We start from the raw sequence: 18903 nt of genomic DNA, 5'->3' as shown, positions 1-18903 counted from the left end.
GGAGGGTTGTCAAGTACTTGCACAATGGCAGGGATTGTACTGTTGCTGCCTGCGCTGCACACTCGCCATTTATGCCATGGAGTATGTGCCCTTCATGCGGGGGCAACGGATTACTGGCCAGGAAACCATTGCTGAGGCTGGGTGGCAGCCATGGGGAGAGCCCCGTTCGGAGTGGGTGGCACCATGGCAGGTAGTTCGCATAGGAAGTGAAGTAAAGTTTCTCCTGTTGGTGGTCATATGGCCTTGGCAATCTCTCCAAATGTGAAGGCCTCAAAAAATGCAACAAAGTAAGATCGCAACGCGTTCCCTTCCCCTGCCATGCTGTGGGAGGAATGCAGGGCTAAAAAATGAGGAGCAAAATCCCCTCTCCCCCATTACTTGGTCTGTACCAGGACTCATGGGGCACCTTTTTGGCCACAAAGGCAATATTTTTTGTGGAAAACATTGAGGACAAATACAGGGAAGTTGCAGCTATCTCTAAGATGAAGAGCAGTTCCCTCCTAATTAAAACATCACAGGTGCTGCTCTCTTGTGAAAAGTTGGGTGACATTCCTGTGACTGTCACTCCTTCCATGGTTCTTGCTGGTCCACAGCCAAATGCCAACTGCTGGCTGAAGCAACCACAGCCTGCTGGCCATTGGACTTCTCATTCTTCCTTTGTCCTGGACCCCAATTCAGGGAAACCTTCTCAGTTTTCGTATTCTTAAGAGAAGGGCAAGGAGGACAAAAGAAGGAAAATCTGGTGGCCCCCACACCACTGGACTCTTTGTGTACTCCTTCTGCACCCAAGGTGGGGATCCCGGTGGCTCCGGGGGAAGCAGATCTCCTCGGGCAGTGCAAGGCAGTATTGATGCGGCTGTTCAACATACAACGGCACCCGTTGTTTCGCTGGCCAACCAAGCCATTCCCTATCCCTCAGGATCCCTACTGTGTCAGAAGACTATACCCTGGTGGACCCCAGAGATCGCTGCGAACATTAGAGATCATAGGTGGGCCCTCCAACACCATAAGCTGAACCCTTCACCAGAGCACCTCATTGCCTTCAAACGGCTCCTCACTGGTGTTCACTGCCTCGTAAAATGCCGAAAGCAAGAATTCTGGGAACGGTAAGTTTCCACCACTGGAACACATACCTCTCCAACATAGGTAAGGGCAAGGATCAGATGACTCTACGGCTTCCAGCCCTTGCAGGTGTAAAAAGTATTTCCTTAGATGGTGCCATTTATACTGATTCAGATGCTGTTGCCAAGCATTTTGCTGATCATTACTCTTGTGCATCTGTGTCTCAGAACTGCAGCCCCACCTTTTGGCTCATAAAGCAGCAGGAGGAGCGAGTGCACTGATCTTTTACTATCTGTCACCTGAAGCCATATAATGCTCCATTCAGTGAATGGAAACTCTCCAGTGCCCTAGCTCATTGCCCTGTTACAGCCTCAGGGCCAGACCACATCCACAGCCAAATGCTGAAACATCTCTCAGTGGATTGTCAGCGTCACATCCTTGCCTTCTTTAATAGGATCTGGAACGAGGGTGAGATTGCATCTCAGTGGCGAGAAAGTGTGATAGTTCCAGTACTCAAACCGGATAAGAACCCCCTCGAGATGGACGGTTACTACACAATCAGCCTTACTGACATTCTCTGTAAGTTGCTCAAACACACGATCGGCAAGTGGCTGTGTTGGCTCCTTGAGTCTCGGGGCCTTTTGGCTACATATCGGTGATTTCCACGAATTCCACTACACTGCTGGTTCACCTGGAGTCCACTGTCCGGATGGCCTTTGCGTGTCATCAGCACCTTGGTGCTGTTTTATTGACCTACAGAGGCTGATTACATGACATGGTGTTACCACATTCAAACTGCAATACATGAGTGGGGTCTCCGGACTTCAATTGGATGCTTCCCTCAGTACCCCCTTTATCCAAGAGAATGGGGTCCTGCAGCCCTCTCTTTCAGGTGGCCATCAATTGTCTAGTAGTAGCTGTGGGGTCTTCGGTATCGCCCTCCTTATATGCTGATGTTTACTTGTATTATTGCTCCTTGAGTATGGTTGTTGCTGAGTGCCACCTACAGGGCACCATATAAAAAGCACAATCATGGGCTTTTACCCATAGCTTTTGGTTTTCAGCTGCCAAGACTCGTGTAATGCACTTGTTGCCATCGTACTGCTTACCCACACCTGGAGCTTTACCTAGATGATCAGTTACTACCTGTAGTTGAGATGCACCAATTTTTGGGACTGGTCTTTGATTCCCGGCTGACACGGCTTAAAGTGCCAGCAACACCACAACACATTTTCTGCCTTTGTAACAGTAGGTGGGGTTGAGGTCGCTCTACCCTTTTGTGGCTCTACAAAGCTCTGATTCAGTCACGTCTTGACTACGGAATTCTTGCATATGGTTCAGCATCACCCTGAGCATTGTGGATACTGGACCCTATTCGTCATTGTGGAATCTGAGTAAGATGCGATCGGGCTCCCTGTTGATAAAAGCTTTTTCTGCTGCCCAATCTGCAGATCTTTTTGCTTGTGATCATCTTGGCAACGTCCCATTGTCTATTACCCCTCACCAATCTCTGAATGTGGCTGGCTGTTCCGGGTTTGAGTTGGCATTTTACTCAGCACCCCTCAGATTCAGGAAAATGGTATCCCACAGGGCTCTGTGTTAGATGTAACACTCTTCTTCATAGTCATCAATGGGCTCGTAACCTCTGTTGGGCCTCTGATTACCCCGGCATAGCATTTCGACAATTTATGCATCTGGTGCAGCTCCCACTTGGTAGCATCAGCTGAATGCCAGCTTGACGGCACCATCCGATGGACATCGGCATGGGTCATATCCCGTGGCTTCCAGCTTTCTCCCGGAGTTATGCATTTTTGTCATTGACCCAGAGTATACCTCGACCCAGAACTTTAGTTAGGCAACCAGCTCCTAGGTGTTGTAGCATGGACCCGTTTCTTGGGCCTTATTTTTGATAAATAGCTGATGTGGCTGCCCCGTATTCGCCACCTGAAGACTATATGCATGCAGAAGCTTAATGCCCTCTGCTGCCTGGCCCATACATCTCCATCTTTACAATACTCTGGTCTTGTCCCGACTTGATTATGGTAGTCAGGATTATGGCTCAACGGCTCCTTCCACACTGAAAATACTTGATTGTGTTCGCCATTGTGGGGTGCATCGGGCTGCTGGTGCCTTTCGCACTAGTCCCATTGACAGTCTCTTCATAGAAGCAGGGATTCCCCCTCTACAAATATGACGAATACTACTCCTGGGTTTCTTATGCAATCGCATTCGCCTGTTATCTGATCATCCCAATGGGTCTCACTTCCCCCCGTCAGACTCTCCATCTCCACTCACTGGAATTTACACCGCATATTTCCTCACACTCCCCCCTTGGATGGTGCCTAGACCATGGATTACAACCGACCTATTGCTGGGTCCTAAGGTTTTTAATGCCCCTATGGTCTTCCGGCATCTTGTATGTCCCATCCTTGCAGAGTTCTAGGGTGCCACCATCTTCTACTGATGGTTCTAAGTTTATAGATAAGGCAGGATACGCTTTCACATCTTCTACTGGCTTATAACACCATTTATTGCCAGGATCATGTAGTGTGTTCAAAGCAGAGCTGCTACCCATTACTCAGGCCTCCCTCCACAGTGTTTTAATATGTACCAGCTCAATGAACAGCCTGCAAGCTATTGACCAATGCTACTCTCATCACCCTTTGGTCTCTGCTATCCATGACTTTCTCTCTGCCCTTGGCTCTACTGCCTGCTCTCTGAGTCCCAAGTCATGTGGGCATCCCAGGGAATGAACTGGCTGACCATTTTACTAGAGAAGCAGATACTTAGCCCCCCCCATCCCCTTTCATGATTCTAGCTTTGGATATGCACATCCACATTAAATCTCTTTTTGTCAAAAAATGGAATGTTATCTGATGTGCTACTGCTCTCAGTAATAAAATCCACACACTCAAGGAGTCTACTCAGGTTTGTGCTCTTCCTTCCACTCCTCTCAGGAGTAGTTCTATTCTTATGCCTCTAAGCATTGGTCATACCATGCTCACTCGTTTCCTCTTGCGTAAAGAAACAGCTCCACAGTGTAGTTGTGGAGACAGACTGATGGTACCCCATATGTTGGTGGAATGTCCCCTTCTTTTAGCCCTTCATACTAAGTGCCATCTTCCAGATTCCTTAATTTTAATATTGGCATCATCTTCCAGATTCCTTAATTTTAATATTGGCATCATCTTCCAGATTCCTTAATTTTAATATTGGCAGACAGTTCATGGATGGTTGAACTGGTCTTCAGTTTCCCCCATGAAAGTGGTTTTTATTTTCAGATACAAGGTTTTGCTTTACTCCCGGAACAGGAGCAGGGTGGTTGCAGTTGGGACCTCTCTTCATGTTTTCTCGGTCTGGGACATGTGACCACCCTTTCTTGCAAAGACTGCTCTTTTATCCCACTGTTTTCCCAGTTTTTAGATTTGGGCTACTCTTTTATACCCTCCACTGTGTGTCTTTTAACTTCCTCCTTTTATAGTTTGACTCCTCTGGTTCCGTCCACTTTTAGCAGACACTCTCTTTTCTGTTTGTGACTTTGGAATCGTGGGACTGATGACCTCATCGTTTGGTCCCATAATCTCCCTGAATCAGTCATCATTTTGTGGTCCGACTTGCGACAGGAACCTTCTGAACTAGCTCTGTGAACACTCTGCTAGTTGAGGCTGGAGTTCCTTCATTATCAACAACAGCTGATGAATTTCAATGTACGCACTCATAGCTTCCCTGAACATCCCGACTACTGTGTCCTTCTCCATGGAAGGGAGCTCCACTTCCCAAAGCAGCAATCCAGAACTGGGTTTACAATTGCTGCACCCCTCCACTGTCTGTTCAGAACTGCAACTTCTTCTACTGTTGCCTCTGGTCAGCGAGACATCGCATCTGCTCCCGTGGCTTGTGCCCCAATCTAGGATTGTCTCGAAGTTTCCTTTGATCCAAAAGATTATGTTGACCCCATGATTTTTTGTTTACTGTTCTTGGCTGTCCTTGAGAAATATCCAGGTTCGCAGGTGGCATTCACAGATGGCTCAACAGTCACTGGATGAACAGACTTTGCATGCACACATGCACAGTACAGTGAACTCCACCTTCTGCCAAACAGCTTCAGTGTTTTCATTGCTGAATTGATGGCCATTAAATTAGCCCTTAGCCATGATTGTTCTTGCACTGGCAAGAGTATCCTAATCTGTAGTGACTCCCTTAGCAGCTGTCAGGCTATAGACAAGAGCTACTCTCCCCACCCAGTGGTTAAGGCATCCAGGATCTTGTTGCTGACCTCCATAGAGCTAGGGACCAGTCATTTTTGTTTGGATGCCCGGTCATGTCGAGATTTCGGGAAATGAATGAGCTGACGGGTTGGCCAAGCCAGCCACCAGGATGACGATTCTGGAAATTGGGTTCCCAGAATCAGACCTTCGGTCATTTGTTGCAGGGAGTTTGACTCTTAGCAATCGATGGCACTCAAAATGGTCTGCCCTGATCTCCCAAAACAAACCGAGGACAATTAAGGAGACAATGCCCAAGTGTCAGTCTTCTCAGCTTGCTTCTCGCAGAAAATCCACTGCCTGCGTTGGCTACACTTGGCTGACCCATTCTTTGACTTGAGGATCACCCTCACTGCCGATGCGGAGTCCGCCTGACGGTGGTCCACTTACTCATAGACTGCCCGAATTTGGCTGCTTTGAGGCGGCATCTAAATCTTCCTGACACGCTCCCTCTAGTGTTTGCAGATGACACCAAATCGGCTGACCTGGTGGTATGTTTTAGTTACAAAGGTGGGTTCTATTCACCCTTGCAAGGTAGGGCTGCTTGGTGTCGTTGACTGCCCATGGGATTGGAAGGGCACCAATCTCCAGTCCCCCCCCCCCCGCCCCCCCCCCCCCCCCCCGGGGTCCTTTGGCGGCCCTTGCCCTTGCTGGGTGGCCCAGATGGGCCTCTACCCTTTCCACCTTTTTATTCTTTTTCATTTCTCGATTTTAATACCTTGTCGTGACTGATCTTTTAATGACTTGCCTGTGCTGTCTTTTTTTCTGGGTTTGATCTCTCTTTGTTCTTGTGTTAGTTACATTCAGGCTTTCTTGCCTCCTTCCTTTGTTGACTACTCTAGATTTACCAATGAATGGATGAAGAGACTGATGACCTTGCAGTTTAGTCCCTTTACCTCTAAACCAGCCAATCGATCGGTATGCTGAGGATCTCACAGAGGCCTTCACAGACAGGCAGTATTGCCCATATGTAGTCTGCAAACAGATCTCCCATCCAATTTCCCATAACACCCCCAATCCTCCCACCATCCCCAAAAACTGGTCACAAAGGGAGCACCCTTTTTGTCACGCAAAACCACACCAGACTGAAATGGCTGAACCACATCCTTTGCTAGGGATTTGATTACCTATAATCATGGTCTTAAATGAGACATCCTACTCTAGATCTTTCCCACCTCTTCTAAAGTGGTATTCCGTCACCCATACAACCTCCACAACATCCTAGTCCATCCCTGTGCAAATCCCAATCCCAACCCCTTACAAGCATCATATCCCTGTGGAAGACCCAGCTAGAAGATCCAGATGCAAGACCTGCCCTTAGCACACTGGACTCGCATTTGGGATGACAACGGTTCAAACCCACACCTGGCCATCCTGATTTAGGTTTTCCGTGATGTCCCAAAATTGCTTCGAGCAAATGTCAGGATAGTTCCTTTAAAAAAGTCCAGCTGTCTTCCTTCACCATCCTTTCCTAATTCGATGGGACCGATGACCTTGCTGTTTGGTCCCCTCCCTCGAATTAACCAACCAACCAAGACGTACCCAGTCCACCTACCCACCCACCACTTAATATTCAGTCGTGTCACTGGTTAGTCCTACCCCATTATCGGCTGGGCCACCTGTGAAAACAGCCATATCACTTACCAGTTCTGCTGCAGCCATTACACAGCTTTTTCATTGGTGTGACTAACAATCATCTGTTCACCAGGATGAACGTCCAATGCCAAACTGTGGCCAAGAGCAAATTAGACCACCATGTGGCTCTACATGCAGTTGAGCATAACATGCTTGATTTAAATGGCTGCTTCATTACCTGAGCCATCTGGGTCCCCCTTCACAACCAGCTTTCCTGAACTGTGCTGATGGGAGTTATCATAACAACACGTTCCCCACTCCTGTAATTATCCTGGCCTCCAGCTACAGTAACATACTGTCCCCACATCCTCCACCAAAGGCTTCCACCTCCTGCGTCCTATCATCGCATCCCCATTCTCTTCTCTCAACCTCTTTGTTTGCCGCCCTTTGCCAATGCACCCACCCATCTTTCTCTGCTTTTCTCTTTTTCACTTCTTTTCTTCCCCACCTCCTTGTCCCAAAACCTTCTGACTCTGTCTTTTGGTATTCTAGTTGCAGCACTCTGCCAGACAGCATTCGTCTGTCTCTCCATCCATACACTACTATCCCTTCCCTTTCCCATTGCTGCTGCCATCCGATGTGATAGCTGCATTCTGGCCTGAGTTGCCAAAGTTGGCAGTCACGAATACGTGAAGTGTGCTTGTTTGCTTGTGTGTATGAACAGTGTGTGATTCTCTTTTGCTGATGAAGGCTGTGGCCAAAAGCTTTGTGTGTGTCTTTGAATTGTGCCTCTCTGCAACTTAACGTGTCTTCTTTATGATAAGCAGCAATCCATCTTTTCTGTCATTGTTGGCAATGTAGTAAAACTGTTTTAGCTGTCTGAATATAGTATAGTGATCTCCAGTGTTCATAACTAATTTGTCCGTGAGCTGTAATTACTTGATATTATTCAGCTCACATTTGTACTTCTCGGTGACCGTGGAAACTAAAAAGCTCAGACATTTTCTTCAGATTGTGCAGCAGACGCTGAAAGAATAGAACTTAGCATAACATGCAATTACATAAATGAATATGATACTGTTTCATTCAGTATAATATGTATTCTGGAAATGTTTTACAATTCCTTCATGCTGAAGAGTACTTTCTCCAGGAACATTGCAGTGATTGCTTGACTGTCAGTTTCAGTTTAAATGTCAGCCTGACAAATTATAATACAACAGAATAATCAGTTTTTGATAGATCTGTCTGTACATCTCCTGTTCACTGTGATGTCATCACCATTGTCACAGCACACTCTGTACTTGGCAGCGCACTCTGCTCCTCCAAGCCAGGGTGTCAAAGCGTGGGACAAACCCAATGCCCAGCATTCACTGCATCTCGTATCCATTTGCAAACAAAAACGACAAAAACCTCCAAACAGTTTTTGAGTCCAAACTATTTAACTAATATGTCGTTCCAACTACCGTGATCCTCTTTTGTGGCATAGGTGAATGGGTAGTGTAGTGTTATATATACTGTTCAACACCCACGTGATAATAAAATTTGCTTTATTAGGTGTAGGCAGGATACCACTTAATTTTACAACAGATAACCTTTTTTAGAAAATAAAAAGGCTTTTCCCCTGCCCAAAAATTTAGTATCAAAACACGAATATACAACCTTAATAAAATTGACTTTTATAACTGAATTTATTTTACGTTCCTCTCTCGATGCTCTCCAATGGGTGCCGAGGAGTTAAGACGGGCGCTGCTTCCGGGTCAAAGACTGGCGTATTGAAGACAGGCACCTAGTAGATCCAGCTGCAACGATGTTTCCTCCTGACGGCAGGTCGAAAGACGCCCGTTTCTTTTCCTGCCGGCTATTTAACCCGGCGGCTCTAGTCTTTCTCCGCGGATTCTGTCTGGAGGATTGGCAGCCATTGGCAATACCCGATTGGCGGATGGTGATGTTATCGTATTACCATCCGCGTCTGAAAAAGGGGTCGCACGCGTGCGTATTCTGCGGCTGCTTTAAATTTGGCGGGAAACGCCTCTAGTGCCGGCTGGCGGAACGCGCCGCAACTACGTTGCAGGTGCGGTTCATTCTGCAGTGGTAGCCGCCCGTTGTATCTGCGTGGCTGTGCGCGCCACGGCAGGTAGCACATCACTCTACCCGAGTTATAGGTTTCACCACAATAGGTGCGATTGCTGAAAACCAATCATGGCAATGAAATAAAGTGTTATTTTCTTGTAATATGCCCTAAAACTGCTTTAGTTATTTCTATTTCTGTGATTTCTACATTTATAATGGTGTTGTGTGTTAGACCTATTAGGTAATTATTTTCCTCTGTGTAACACATCCAGCAATTTCTTGTTTGATGGAACTTGATTCATAAGCTTTATATCAAAGTACGCACCTTGTGTTAAGGCAGCGTATCATAAATCCTTGAGCACTGTATCTTGTGGTGCAGAAGTATGACAGTTAATGTCCGAACAGGATGAAGAAACTCCTTCTGGCCAGTCAGATTTAAATTTTCCATGATTAGAAAAATAACTTAAAGCAAACGACAGGGTGATTCCTTTGAAAAGACACCTTCCTAATTTACTGTCTGTTTGAAATTGAACTCTATTGCTAATGACCCTATTGTTGATGGGATGCTAAGTCCTAATCTTCCTTCCCTGTGTCTTGTGAATTATTCTTCGGGCTGTGATATGATAATCACTGTTACTACCGGTAGGCATGGGGCATCTGCAGTGGTGATAAGAGTTCAGCTGATAATTGATAAATACAGTTATCCCTTACTGCTACTTCTTGATAGTGGTTATTAAAACCAGACATTGTTAACTTTTTAATCTCTTCACGTTTTTCATTTACTGTGGTACAGAAAATAATTTTTCATGTTCAGTGATGTGGTCACTCCATTACGTGTGAATAAAATCCATGACGTGTCACTAACTGGTGCTTTCATAGATAATTTTTTTTTTTTCCTCTGTGTAATATTGATCAACCTGTAGTAAGTAACTTTGAAATTTTATTTTTACAGTTTGTCAAATTTGAATATTTCTTTTGTTAATAACAGGATAAAAGCCTTTTAAATTAGTCCGCAGTGATACATACACACACAAAAAATAACAAACGTTTTTCATTAAGTCTTTGCAAAATGTAGTTTATCTTTGAAAAGACATTTATGTTATGATGTCACCCAGAAGGTACTTCTTTGTACTCCTTAGTACCAAGAGAAAGCGAATGAGCTGAATGAATCGGCACGTCAGCGGCCACATGCTGTGCTTGTGGCAGGCATCCAGCAGGAGAACAGGCATTTACGTGAATTACAGCAAGAAAACCGGGAACTAAGAGCTGCTCTGGATGAACACCAAAAGGCACTGGAGCTTATTATGTCAAAATACCGTCAACATGTTACACGGCTGGTAGCGTCATCTAAAATTGATCTTGCTGCATTGGGCACACAGAAATATTCTAAGGTAAATCATAAGTTTTGTCATCTTTGTTAATATGCATTTATTTAAATTTTAATATTAAGTAGTGACATTCTCAAAGGATTCTATGCATTGAACTGTACTAAAAGGTCAAAGCCAGTTCTAGATGTATGTGAAATTGATTTTTGAGCTGTTTTATCTTCAGAATTGCAAGTAAAGTTAGTTACCTGTATACTTGATTTTAATACTATAAGTAGAGGAGAGGGAAAATTTACTACTTTTTGTTAGTTGTCACGCAGGAGCACATAAACCCAATGTAATAATTTTAAACAACATGCAGAGAAGTGTGAAGGAACAATATTAAGCCTATGTAACAGTCAGAACTGCCAGTTTTGTGTGTATACTCCAATAGCCGGTATGGACAAGTAGAAAGATTAAAATGCATGATGAGTTGTTGATAAAGGACAATATCAATTTTTATGTAAGGCAGGAAATATGTGACCACTGAAGACAGAAATGAAGAGATGGAAATGTGGGAGGGTCATGTGGAACAAAATGTTTCATAATGTGTAGGATCCATACCAGCTTTCTAAACATGTTCTTCATCTATGTGTATGCTTTGTCTGAAATCATAAAGTATGGCAATGTGAATAATTTTTTTTTTCCCTACATATATGTGCAATGCTTGTTTCAATCAGTGTCCACCCTGATGAAATACATCAGACATTGCCTTGATTATGAAGACAACAGCATAAAAATTCATAAAAATCAGTATTTTTGACGTTGACCAAAGTATAGAAGGCATTACATAGACTTGTGCATACAGTCAAACTTTTGTATATGAGCAAGGTGCTGTTGGTTGTGGCTATTACATTTCAGTACGTTTTAGTTGCTCCAAAGGTCTCTTATTAATTCACGACAGAATTAAGTCTGGCATATATATTTCGAGCAGTTTGTTTGATTGCTAGTTACATATTTTCCAACAGAGTTATATGATGCAGTCTAATGGCATTGAGAAAGCTTATAGACTTTTAATACTTTCTTTCCGTATGTGGACATATACTCTGCATTAACAAGTCGGGACATAACAGCACCAAGGGAGAAACCATCAAAAACAACTGTGGATACCTTCACTATCTCCTGGGCATATAACATCATTAGGATTGGGGGAGACATAATTCACCACATTTTGGACCAATCAGCATCTTTCTTCTGGTATTTTAATTATGTGCCTCATTTGTGCTTTTGGTATGGAATTATAAAAAAATAAGTTTCATACAATATGTATAGTGTTAAAGTGCGTAATTACTTGACTACTATCATTGCCTGTGCACACTGTGTTTTGTTCTTTGTACATGCTTTTGTGTACAGTTAACTTTGTTTATGAATGATACAGTAGCCCAGATTATTCCATAAGGCATTAGTGAATGAAAATGGGCAGAATATTTCAAGTTATTAATTTGTTTGTATCAGATCCCATGCATTGATACTTACATCATGTTCCATAGATCCCATCACAAACGGAAACCTTGCAAGATGCAGAACAAGAAAAGGTATAAATTTATTCAATATTTACTAACAATATTTATGGCAAAAGAATATTTACTTTTTAGTTGCCAGTACAGAAACATTTGTAACAAGGCTGACACACTCAACAATTTAAGCATTCAGTTCATTATCAAGCTCTAAGAATTTTATAACTTTCATTAATCAGAAGAAAGAAAAATGTATATGCGTATATGCTAATGGAAATGAGTAACTGCTCTCAACCCTAAATTGGGAGAAACATTCAGAATAGGTTATGAATAGGGAGTTACAGTGTATAATGAATAGGGAGTTACAGTGTATGAACACGTGTTCAAATTCTATAGTACCACTAATTTAGTTTGTAAATTGCTTCTTGTATTGTTGACTCCCTAGTTCAGAATCAGTGAAAGTCAAAAGACTTTGTCACAAACGTTTTGTCGACACCCACTAACAAACGTAGCAATATGGAATCCAGTACCACTGTAGTATCTATTGTTTAGTGTCACTTTTCATTTTCCTATACTGTGTTGGAGCCTTTTGTGCTAGAAAGTTGAATCAGTTCCTGGTTCATTGTGAGCATTGCCTAAAACTTCTCCTCCATACTATCAACACTGGTGTGCAAAATTTAATGTTGTGAGTAATTTTTGTATGATTTCGCTGTTGAGTGACATGTCTTGTTGAAACTCGGACCATACGTAAAGACTTGCTACAGTATAGTGCAGAAGTTAACTGGAAGAAATATAAAGTGAGATGAACGGAAGTGACATTTTTATGCAAGTGCAATAATTACAATGAAGTAGGTACAATTCATGGTGGTCTCATGGGCATTAGAAAAGGCAAAACATGGATTCTAATAGGATACATAATTATCACGGATGGCAACGCCTGTGCTGCAGTGTGCTCACTTGCAAGTCACAAGATTGGTAAGGAGTTCTTGTGGCAGGATGTTCCATTCATCCTCCAACGCAGTTGACAACTATTGGATGGTCTTCGTGGCATGTGGACATGCTGAAATACATCCCACTCATATTTGATGGGAATTGACGCAAGATGCAGAGTATGCATCACTATCCGTGGTGATTACACACCCTATAAGAGCTATGTCCCACCTTTTGTAATGCCCAGGGACCAACATAAATCACAGTAACATCAGTGTAGTTATTGTCTTTGAGTAATAGTGTCATTTTTGTTCATTATGTTGCATATTTCTTTCAGTTACCTTTTGTACTGCACCGTAGCAGTTCTTTGTACGCATGGTCCAAGTTTCATAGAGCTATGTTTCTTAGCACTGAGACATCATGCAAAAACTGCTTTTGTATACATAATGTGAAAGTTACTTCCACCTTCTAAGTTTTGCACATACAAGTGAACTATTGAGGGTAGATGCTTAGTATGAAGTGCTAAGTACAGGTCAAGTGGCTGCATCACATAAGGAAGGTGTGGGTTTGTGCTGCAGTGCTCTCCCTTTGTGAAAATCTGTGTGGTGTGCAGAGATAACTTATTCTTTTCTTTGCTGCTGCCTCTTTCTCCCCTCCCCCCCCCCCCCCCACTAACAAACAAGAAAAATTTACAGACTGTACTGTGGTGTAGGTGGCTATCAAGTCCAAAGTAAAGAAAATATATAAAATTAAGAATAAAAATGAATAAATCGAGGAGTAGTATTGTAATGAGAAGAAAAGAGAAATGTGTGAATAAATAAATAAATGAGGCAAACATAGAGATAGAAACAGAAAGATACAGGAGTTGGAAAAAACTATGGAAACACTAAGAGAAATGCATACTTGAACATAAAATATGCAGTTGCTTGCCAAACCTGTAGGTTGCACTGTGCACGTACCACGAATGGCACCTGTGCAGTGTTCCCAATACATTTCAAATGTCAGTTGTGGTTATAACAGTTTTCTGTGAAGTAGTGACATTATGTCAGAGCTCAATGCATTTTAACGTGGGCAAATGGTTTGTGCTCAAATGGTAGATACTTCCGTGTTTGAAGTGTTCGGTCTTTCAGGAGGCACCATACCTAAAATTAATGCCGCTTAGAGGGAAAGTGGAAAACAATCATCCAAAAAGTCACAGTTCAGACAAACGTGTGTATTGAGTGATAGTGATAGATGGTTGTTGAAGAAGTTTGTGATGAAAAATAAGATGACTGTTCCCCAAAAGTTGATGATGAATGGAATGTCACTCCTGTGAGTTCGTCAGCAACAAAACAAAACAAAGAGGGCTCTGTGAGCAGGAAATTGCAGGGTGAGGTGGAATTCCAAAACCATTCATCAGTGATGCAGATGCCATTATCCGGAAAACATGGTGCTCAAGCCATAAAACCTGGGCTGTGTAGCTATGGAAGAATTTCATATGGTGGGGTGGTCTTGTTTTACATTGTTTCCAACTTCTAGCCAAGTCTGCATCCCAAGAATGAAACAAGGTGGGGAGCCATATTGTGGTATTCCTTGGGCTCTACAGTTAATCTGCGAGATCGCTTTACTGCCGAGGCTTGTGTGACCATTTTGGTATATCAGGGCCGTCCCATGTTGCACTGTTTCTTCCCAAAAGGTGATCATGTGGTCCAACATGACAGGCCCCCTGTTCACACTGTTTGCATTGTTCAGGACAACTTTTTCTGAATATGAGGCTGTATTGTCGCATCTCCCCTGGCTGTCGTAATCACCATATCTCAATATTATTCAGTCATTGTGGTCTACTTTGAGAGAATGGTGCGTGATCACTATCCACCTCCATCATCGTTACCTGCCCTTGCCACTGTTTCGCAGGAAGAATGGTATAAGGTTCCCCTGAAACCATACAGGACCTGTCTTAGATATTCTGAGATGACTGTAAGCTGTTTTGAATGCCAATGGTTTTCTACACTATATTAGGAATAGTAATGTGTTGTGTTTTTTAGTGTTTCCATACTTTTGTCCACCTTCTGTATTTGAGGCTGTTAGTAAATGTCGGAAGTAGCTTGAATGTTTAAAAGAGTAAAAGTACAGAGTGTGTTCATCCATCAAAGAAATTAGGAGTAAATCTAACACAATTAACAGGAAAGTTATGCTTTAAGAAAGCTGTTGCTTTCTCAATGACCAATGTGCTCATATAAATATTAACCAATACAGTTATAGACTAACACATTTGTATGTACAGTGAGACTGGGTATCTATTTACAGTGGTAATTGTTACTTGTCATAAGAAAGGTTTTTAAGTGGGTTGGTGGAGACAGTCAGTTTATGAGAGAAGTGGCCAAAGTTGTGTGTTTCTAATTTTTGTTTGACTTTTCTGGAGTACTGAAAAACTCTAAACTGTAGACATAGAGATTAACTCAGATTGCACGGCCCCTCTCGCCAGAGATTAGAGTCCTCTCTCGGGCATGGGTGTGTGTGTTGTTCTTAGCATACGTTACTTTAAGTAATGTGTAAGTCTAGGGACCGATGACCTCAGAAGTGTGGTCCCTTAGGAATTCACACACATTTTTTAAATAAAATTTGGAGCTGTTGTCTATTGCTTTGTGGTAGTATAAATCAGTTTACTGAAATGACTTCTATTATAAACTACAGGTATCACTAAAGTGTAAAATAAGCAGGAAGTGAGTACATAAATGACGCAGAAGACAAGTTCGCAAATATTTGTAAGTTCAAATATACAAACTAAGATATCACATTTCTTTAAGGGTCAGCTTATTAAATGATATTGGGTGTACTACATATTGATGTGCCGTGCCTTGCCTTGCCATTTTTAAATTATGAACACGCAGAAATTTCACTTAAACTTTCTGGTTTTGTGTACAAGATGGTACCTTTTAGTTATCACTATTTTTATTTGTTTGAATTTGAATAATGATAGTTTCTTGTGATAATGACATGAATTGTTTTCTTTTTTGTGATCATAGAATGTGTACCTGTGCCAAAAATAACAAAACAATACTTCATTGATGAATGGAAAAGAGAATTGATAATAGATTAGGAGTGGACTTGGGGGGAAATTAGGGAAAATAGGGGCACTAGGGTAGTAGTTTCAGCAAATAACAGAGGGCATTTGTAGGTTTGAAGAAAAATTTTTATAATTTAGAATTTAATAAAATATTTTTCAGTCTTAATTTGGTATCAACTGTAGGGCTAAAGAGTTATTCATTCTCTGTATGCAAAGCAGACTGCAAGAGCAAAATGCTACAGGAGCTCAAAGATGTAAGGCAGAGTTGCTCCTTGTCACCGTCAACATTGTATTGAAGAAACAATATGAGAAGTAAAGCACTATGTGTGAGATAGAAAACCAGTATGATGACATGCAGTGATCGCCGAAAGTGAAGAGAAGTTGAGACAGGTACTTAAGATGATAGAATGTATGTTAGCTGATGGCAATAGCATAGACATGGAACAGATAAATGGCACTTGAATGATTACAAACCATAATGTTACAGAGGACTGATAAGAGGAGGGGGATTAATCAAGTAAGAAATGATGACATCTTGCAACAGATCAGCAAGAAACAACGCCTGGTAAAGAATATAATGAGCGAAACAGAGAGAAAGGTTTGGCACATTTTACAATGTAAATAGTGCTGAAAACTGTAGTTCAGGGAGTGGTAAAGGTGAATCACACGTGGTAGGCCTAGATATGAGTTTGCTGTGTACCCCAAATCTGGTACCACGCGCCGCGGAATTTGAATCCTCGCCAGATGTCATGGACATTGAAGACCCGTAGAGATCTCTGTACCATCACGCCGTCTGGCCTGCATTTAGAGTCAGGGCACCACAGTGAAACACATGGTTGCAGCGGCCAATAGCGGCGTCCCCGATCAAGTACTTAAGTGCCTGCCTGTCGCTCAGCCTGCCAGCCTAACCGTGCGTACGTCTCAGGACATTTCACCTCGCATTAGACAGCATATTGACTTTTGTGTTTTCTTTACGATTGGGCATGGTTGTCTTGTTTGGTTTTCGTAACTCTGTTGTCCGTTCTTGTTGTGTCGTAAGGTCCTTCCTTGGTCGTGTCCGTCCTCTCCTGTTGTGTTTTCATTCGCGGGCCACTCCACGGGTCCCGCCGCGTTCTTGTCATTACAGCCCCGCGACTGTTCCGGTCGCCGTTACAACACCAAACACCACTTTTTTTTTGTTCAGGGAAGTATTTTGTTGTGAGGCATCCGTGGTCCCTGGTGGCACAAAATAGTAATGTAATCATGATTTATTTCTCTCATTATCCCAATTCTACATACTTACTCTGCAAGGGGAAGGGTACCATGTACAATTACGAGGTGCATTCAAGTTCTAAGGCCTCCAATTTTTTTTTCTCTGTACTGGAAAGAGATAGAAACATGTGCATTGTTTTAAAATGAGGCCACATTCATTGTCAATACGTCCCAGAGATGGCAGCACCGTACGGCAGATGGAATGTTACCTCCAGCGGCAAGAATGAGAACTGTTTTAAATACTTAAAATGGCGACGTTTTCCTTACTTGAACAGCATGCAATCATTCGTTTTCTGAATTTGCGTGGTGTGAAACCAATTGAAATTCATCGACAGTTGAAGGAGACATGTGGTGATGGAGTTGTGGATGTGTCGAAAGTGCGTTCGTGGGTGCGACAGTTTAATGAAGGCAGAACATCGTGTGACAACAAACCAGAACAACCTTGGGCTCGCACAAGCCGGTCTGACGACATGATCGAGAAAGTGGAGAGAATTGTTTTGGGGGATCGCCGAATGACTGTTGAACAGATCGCCTCCAGAGTTGGCATTTCTGTGGGTTCTGTGCACACAATCCTGCATGATGACCTGAAAATGCGAAAAGTGTCATCCAGGTGGGTGCCACGAATGCTGACGGACGACCACATGGCTGCCCGTGTGGCACATTGCCAAGCAATGTTGATGCGCAACGACAGCATGAATGGGACTTTCTTTTTGTCGATTGTGACAATGGATGAGACGTGGATGCCATTTTTCAATCCAGAAACAAAGTGCCAGTCGGCTCAGTGGAAGCACACAGATTCACCGCCACCAAAAAAATTTCGGGTAACCGCCAGTGCTGGAAAAAATGATGGTGTCCATGTTCTGGGACAGCGAGGGCGTAATCATTACCCATTGCGTTCCAAAGGGCACTACGGTAACAGGTGCATCCTACGAAAATGTTTTGAAGAACAAATTCCTTCCTGCACTGCAACAAGAACGTCCGGGAAGGGCTGCGCGTGTGCTGTTTCACCAAGACAACGCACACACACATCGAGCTAACGTTACGCAACAGTTTCTTCGTGATAACAACTTTGAAGTGATTCCTCATGCTCCCTACTCACCTGACCAGGCTCCTAGTGACTTTTGACGTTTTCCAACAATGAAAGACACTCTCCGTGGCCGCACATTCACCAGCCGTGCTGCTATTGCCTGAGCGATTTTCCAGTGGTCAAAACAAACTCCTAAAGAAGCCTTCGCAGCTGCCATGGAATCATGGCATCAGCATTGTGAAAAATGTGTACGTCTGCAGGGCGATTACGTCGAGAAGTAATGCCAGTTTCATCGATTTCAGGTGAGTAGTTAATTAGAAAAAAAATCTAAGGTCTTAGAACTTGAATGCACCTCGTACTAGTTATTTCCTTTTCTGTATCACTCACAAATAAAGTGAGGAAAAGTGACTGTCTATAAGCCTCCGCAAGAGCCTTGATTTCTCTTATCTTATTTTTTGATATACATGTACAGTTTATGTTGATGGCAGTAGAATCATTGTGCAGTGAACTTCAAATTGCGGTTCTCAAAATCTCTTCAATAGCACCTCATGAAAAGAATGTTGTATTCTCTCCAGGAAAAGGACCTTCAAAACAGTGAAAACATGTATAAGTCAAACATCAGAATGTTCAACACAAAACACATAGTGTGAGTAATCAACAACTGTTGTACAAGCACATTTATTAGAGCCTCATTGTGCCACAGTGTGCCGTAGCATTTAGTTAACTTATCCACGAAGTGCATAGTGACCAACTCTTCATCAGTAAAGCTATCTATACTGCTGCATATCACTTTTAATGTACAACACTGCCAAAAAAGCAAACTCAATAACACAACTAATCGGTGCTGAATACAAGC

At 42.9% G+C, this 18903-nt stretch overlaps 1 protein-coding gene across 2 annotated transcripts in view; it reads left to right on the top strand.

Annotated features, from left to right (window-relative positions):
* Nucleotides 1-18903, top strand: part of LOC126198521 (FGFR1 oncogene partner 2 homolog) — a 74988-nt gene that overhangs the window by 25571 nt on the left and 30514 nt on the right. The window contains exons 3-4 of one of the 2 annotated variants that reach the window (XM_049934907.1): nt 10112-10363; nt 11827-11871. In XM_049934907.1, coding sequence (XP_049790864.1) covers nt 10112-10363; nt 11827-11871 — 297 coding nt within the window. The remainder of the gene's footprint in view (nt 1-10111; nt 10364-11826; nt 11872-18903) is intronic. The other variant, XM_049934908.1, reaches the window with a different exon arrangement.

This window comes from Schistocerca nitens, chromosome 8, assembly GCF_023898315.1.
Source record: "Schistocerca nitens isolate TAMUIC-IGC-003100 chromosome 8, iqSchNite1.1, whole genome shotgun sequence".
NCBI lineage: Eukaryota > Metazoa > Arthropoda > Insecta > Orthoptera > Acrididae > Schistocerca > Schistocerca nitens.
The sequence above is the reverse complement of the archived record's forward strand: the minus strand, read 5'-3'. Positions and strand labels throughout refer to the sequence as shown.